The sequence below is a fragment of the Merops nubicus genome, unplaced genomic scaffold (genome assembly GCF_000691845.1).
Source record: "Merops nubicus isolate BGI_N331 unplaced genomic scaffold, ASM69184v1 scaffold42152, whole genome shotgun sequence".
In the NCBI taxonomy this organism is placed as follows: Eukaryota; Metazoa; Chordata; class Aves; order Coraciiformes; family Meropidae; genus Merops; species Merops nubicus.
This window is the reverse complement of record NW_008596344.1, coordinates 9,088-14,685: the sequence shown is the minus strand read 5'-3', so window position 1 is coordinate 14,685 and position 5,598 is coordinate 9,088. Positions and strand designations below refer to the sequence as shown.

The 5,598-nt window shown below is 56.1% G+C and overlaps 1 protein-coding gene across 1 annotated transcript in view; it reads left to right on the top strand.

The window, feature by feature from the left end:
• Positions 1-74: 74 nt before the first annotated feature.
• The window catches only part of NEK8 (NIMA-related kinase 8), a 9,754-nt gene continuing 4,230 nt past the window's right edge, over positions 75-5,598 (top strand). The window contains exons 1-8 of the mRNA XM_008936341.1: positions 75-325; positions 1,324-1,556; positions 2,287-2,418; positions 2,610-2,818; positions 3,244-3,323; positions 3,857-4,038; positions 4,251-4,401; positions 5,064-5,140. Of these exons, the coding sequence (XP_008934589.1) occupies positions 91-325; positions 1,324-1,556; positions 2,287-2,418; positions 2,610-2,818; positions 3,244-3,323; positions 3,857-4,038; positions 4,251-4,401; positions 5,064-5,140 (1,299 nt within the window). The 5' untranslated portion in view covers positions 75-90. The remainder of the gene's footprint in view (positions 326-1,323; positions 1,557-2,286; positions 2,419-2,609; positions 2,819-3,243; positions 3,324-3,856; positions 4,039-4,250; positions 4,402-5,063; positions 5,141-5,598) is intronic.

Below are 5,598 nucleotides of genomic sequence, written 5' to 3'. Positions count from 1 at the left end.
GGGGTGTGTGACACCCCCCCCGGGAGGGGGATTGCGGGGCCTGTTACCGTGGCAACAGAGGGGGCAGGGGCCGCGTGGCACCCCGGGGTGATGGCCGGGCCCTCTCCCCGTCCCCGCAGCATCGTGCACCTGTGTCTGCGCAAGGCCGACCAGAAGCTGGTGATCCTGAAGCAGATCCCCGTGGAGCAGATGAGCAAGGACGAGCGGCTGGCGGCACAGAACGAGTGCCAGGTCCTCAAGCTGCTCAGCCACCCCAACGTCATCGAGTACTACGAGAACTTCCTGGAGGACAAGGCACTCATGATCGCCATGGAGTATGCCCCAGGTGGGCCCTGATCTCCCCCAGCACCTGGTTCCTCAGCAGGCCCAGGGGATGTGAAGCCCTCAGCTCTCCTGGGGTTGAGCTGCTGTAGCTCCGTGTTGTGCTCCTTGTAAAGATCCTGTGCTCTGTACCCCCACAGAGTCAAGACAGGTCTCTCTTGAACAGACATTTTGGTAGAAAATGATCTTGGGGTCCTGGTTGACACCAAGTGACTTGGTGAGGCAAATGACCAGACACTGGCACAGGTTGCCCAGAGAAGCTGTAGTGTCACTGTACTTGGAGATATTAAAAATACAGGTCATGGTCCTGGGCAATGCCCAACTTGAGCAGAGGCTTGGATGAGATGTCTGATGTCAACCATTTTGTGATTCTGTGCCTCACACCTGCCAGTCATATCCAAACCAGAGGTTTCTAACACCTCTGTTGCTAATAAGTGTGCTGCCTTCTGTCCTGGGCTTGCATTTCACATACACTTGCATGTGTCAACTCTCAGCCATGCTGTTGGTCCCTCAGCTCTGCGTGGGAAGTTGTGATTTCTAATGAGATTTGCTGTGGAGTTGAAGATGAAATCAACATTTGCTTGTTAAAGGTTGTCCATGAGCCCTGAAGCTGGACCTCCCCTTCTCAACAGGAGCCTCTCTGTGCCACGCAGCCTCTTGGACGGCAAGAATTCTCTTTTGCAGAACAGGCTTATCTTGTTCTGCCATAGAGGTTTATGTCCTCTTCCAAGAGCTGTAATTTTAGCATTTCTCTTCCTGCTGCTTTTGAGAATATGTCAACAGTAATTTCTCGCTGTTTCTTCATCCCACCAGCTGGGCTGCCATTGTTCTCCACGTGGTCTCAGGAGCACTGGGGGATGTGCTGCCTGTCCCAGCAGGGTGTGGGTTTTCTGGTGTGCTTGGCTTGCTCAGCTGCTGTGGCTAACTGCCCTGGCTCTGTGGTGGGGTCTGTGCTGCCCTGCACAGCCGCCCTTGCCCAGGGCTCTGTGTTGTCCATTGCAGGGGGCACGCTGGCCGAGTTTATCCATAAACGCTGCAACTCCTTGCTGGATGAGGACACCATCCTGCACTTCTTCGTGCAGATCCTCCTGGCTCTCCACCACGTGCACACCAAGCAGATCCTGCACCGCGACCTGAAGACTCAGAACATCCTCTTGGACAAGCATCGCATGATTGTCAAGATTGGAGACTTTGGCATCTCCAAAATCTTGAGCAGCAAGAGTAAAGCCTACACGGTGGGTGACCTGGCTTTGCAGGGGAACCACTTGCCACCGTGGCAGGGGGCTGGAAACTCTGGGCTTTCCCTTGGCAGCTGCTGGAGGCAGCGGGGTCGGATGTTGGGCAGTTGTAGCACACACATCCGTGTGCTGCAGGGCTGCTTTCCTCCTTGGAGTTTACACAGGCTGATGGCTTCTTGCCCAAGTTTGTTGCAGCTCTGTGAGCTGCTGAAAGGTGAGGAAGACCTGCCTGACCAAGCCTGGGAGAGGATGTGGGGTCCGGGCCCGCTGGTGAGGGTTCCTCTCACTGTCACAGTGGGAGGGGTAGTGTTTGCAGGCTTGTCTGACACATACTTGGCAACTGAATTCCTGCCTCTGCCCCACCATCCTGCCTTGTCTTAATCTCCTTTCTCTGCTTCAGACCTGAGGATCATTCCCTACCTGGTCTAATCTGACTAGACGTTTATATCATGCTCATTGCTTTGGGCTTTGACTCTCTCAAGTGGATAGGAACCAAATTAGAGGTAATCTCTCTGTGTGCAAGGGAGGTCACCTGAAAAAATTCTGTTTTTTTTTACTGAGATTGTCAGGCAGAGGTTGACACCAGGGAACAAAAGCCCAGCTCCACTAAGCTTAGGTTGGTGGTGATGTAGCCAGCCTGTGCCCTGGGTTCTAAACTGAGCCTTTTTCTTTCTGCCTCTCTGCCCCAGTTACCCAACGCTGTGGTAAATGTCATTGTCTCTTCTAGGTTGTGGGAACTCCGTGCTACATCTCCCCAGAGCTCTGTGAAGGGAAGCCTTACAACCAGAAGAGTGATATCTGGGCTTTGGGCTGTGTGCTGTATGAACTCGCCAGCCTCAAGAGGGCTTTCGAAGCTGCGGTAAGGGGGATGTGGTCTGGATGTGGCACAGGGAGACTGGCCCCTTGCAGAGGTGAAAATGTGTCCTGGGATCCCTCTTCTCACTGAGCCTGGAGGTGTGAAGGCAGTGGGCAGTGCTGAGAACTTCTTGCTCCTTGGTCTCACCTCTGACCACCCAGCCACTGTATGTCTGCCTGTTGTGTTCTCCCCAGAACCTTCCTGCCTTAGTACTGAAGATCATGAGCGGGACGTTTGCCCCGATATCGGACAGGTACAGCCCCGACCTGCGCCAGCTCATCCTCAGCATGCTCAACCTGGATCCTTCCAAGCGGCCACAGCTGAATGAGATCATGGCCCAGGCCATCTGCATTCGGCCCCTTCTGAATCTCTACACTGATGTGGGCAGTGTCAAAATGAGAAGGCAAGTGGTGTTGCTGCCTTAGTGTCCCTTGGGAGGGGCTGCCACAGCCCACAGCAGGTGTGACCAGCTCACTGTCACTGTTGGGAGCTCTGAAGAGAGTGTTGTCCCCAGGCAGCTCTCCTGTGTTACCCAACGTACAGCTGCTGTAGGCTGAGCCTGGCCTGGTGGCTTGTGGCCACAGCAGGTGCCGTGGCAAGTGTGGGCTTGTCATCTCAGTAACAGTGAACAGAGAACTGTGAGCTCAGGGGGAAGCAAACTGCCACTAGCTCCCCTCTCTCAGGTGGTTTAAAGCACCTACCAAGGCAATTCTGTGAGCTCTTCAGCTGTGGCTTACACTGTAGTTCTGCCCAGACCTTCTGTGATCCAGGACTCTGCAGGATCTCTGGGGCTGAGCTGACATTAAGAACTGGATTTTGGTTTGGCAGGCCTGAGAAACCCTTGGCTTCGGGGCCAGCAGTGACCCACAGCCGGACAGGGGGACGAGTGAGCAGCGCCAGGCCGAGGGGTGAGTCCTGGCTCCGTGTGTTCAACACAGCTCTGTTTGGAAGGACCCTTCCCTTTGGATGACAGGGGGCCAGAGAGGCACTTGAGCTTCTGTAGAGAGGAAGTTAAGAGACATCACCTTCTCCGAGCCCTGGAGGAGTCCACGAGCACCTCGGCTCTGAGGACCCAGCAGTGTTGTTCCTCCAGCTGCCTCTTCTTGGTTTTGAAGCCTTGGATCAAGTAGTTTCTGCTGTTCCCAGGAAAGGCTGGGAACCAGGCAGGGGTGCTGAGGGAATGTCCTTGGGCAGGGCTATGTCCTGGTAACAATTAGCTAGAACCGTTGTGGTGCCACTTCCCTCACTTATGGGATGAAATGCAAGGAGCTGTTCCCATGTGCTTCTGTCAGCCTTGGCTGGGATCTCCCCAGCAGCCCCTGGCTAGCCTTGGACTGGTGCTGGGCTGGCTCTGCTGGCACCCAGACTGGCTGGTGTAGTTTCTTTTCCTGTGGGAGAAGAGTCAGGGGTCTGTGTTGGATGATTTCTCTTTGACCCGTAGGTGTTCGAGGTGGTTCAGCCAGGACAGGGATCCCTCCTCCACTGTCATCCATCTACACCTGGGGCAGTGGGATCACCACCCCCCTGCGCCTGCCCATGCTGAACACTGAGGTGGTGCAGGTGTCTGCTGGCAGGACTCAGAAGGCCGGGGTCACCAAATCAGGGCGGCTCATCCTGTGGGAGGTGAGGGACAGGGCGCCTGGGGCAGGGGGTGGCTGCGGGAGCCTCGGATGTGCAGTTTCTGAGGAGGAGACGTTTGTGCTCGCTGCACAGGCCCTGGCACTGCAGCCCCCAGGACCACTGTCTGGTCCAGCGTGTGGGTAACCCTGCTCAGCCTGGGGGAAGGGGCTCATCTGAGTTCTTCAGCCAGCTCTGACACGGATTCTCCCCACCAGGCTCCCCCGATGGGTGCTGCAGGAGGCCCTTCCCTCCCGGGAGCCACCGAGCAGCTCCAGCCTCAGTTTGTGTCCCGCTTTCTGGAGGGCCAGTCTGGTGTAACCATCAAACACGTGTCCTGCGGTGACCTCTTCACAGCCTGCCTCACAGGTGAGCTGCTGCCTCCTGCCTTTGCCTGGCTGAGTCCCAGACCCCTCTGCACGGCAGCTGGCTTGTGAATGCAGCGTGACTGCCCAAGGAGCCTGCTCAGAGGGGAACCTGAGAGACACGCTGGGCTGGGCTGACACGAAGGCCTCTGTGGCCTCTCATGGAACGTCAGGTTTGGGACAGAAATCACACACACCCACCAGCTCCAGGCCGTGTTTGTGGAGCCAAGCCCTCCCAGTGGTCCTCTGGGAGCCCTGTTTGTACTTCTGCTGGGGATCAGGGCAGCAAATGACAGTTATGCAACTGGCAAACTTCAGAGGCATGGGTTTGTCTTACCTCTGCATGGCGTTTCCTGCCACCCTTCTGCTCAGTGGGTGCCTCTGTGTATTTAACACCTTGACAGACCATGGAATTAGCAGCTCCTACGTACACAGCTGCAATAATGTTATCTCAGGGCTCTCCTATCATCTGCTGTTTGTTTGGAGAGTTGTCACAGCAGATGGAGGCCGCTGCTCTGCTCTCTGGAAGTTCACTGAATGCTTCTGTCCCCCACAGCAAGTTATGGGTCAGAGTGGGTCCAGGAACCACAGCCAGCCCCACAGGCTGTGTGTGCCTTGCAGGGCCTCATGGGTGCCAGTGACACGACTTACTTTCTGCTTTTCCAGACAGGGGGATAATCATGACTTTTGGCAGCGGCAGCAATGGCTGTTTGGGGCATGGAAACTTCACAGACGTGAGCCAGGTTTGTCCTGAGGGTGCCGGGTGTGCTGCTCCCCCAAGGCAGAGGATGTCTCCTGCCTTCTGAGACACGTGAGAGGGCTCATCCCAGCTCCAGGGATGTGTGTCCCGGGCGTGCTGTGGCATCTGACTCCCTCCCCCTCCTCTCCGTGTCACTGTGGGTTTTAAAAGGCCCAACCTGCCTCTCTTTTTCTCTCTCCCCCCCTACACAATGATCCCTTTGAGCATGGGGGAAGTCAAGAGCTGCCTTGTGGTTGCTGTTGGCAGGCACCCAGCTTGGAGGCTGCCTCCAATCACACACCTGCCTGCTTCACTCTTGGCCTGCAGCTGCCAGGGTTCACTGAGAAAAGTTATTTTTCAAAAGAGCCAGTATTTAAAGAAGAGCTGTGCGCTTCCGACTGGCTCGGAACACTGGGGCTGAGGGACCATCGCTCCCTTCCCGCCTCCTCCTCGCCTGCCCTA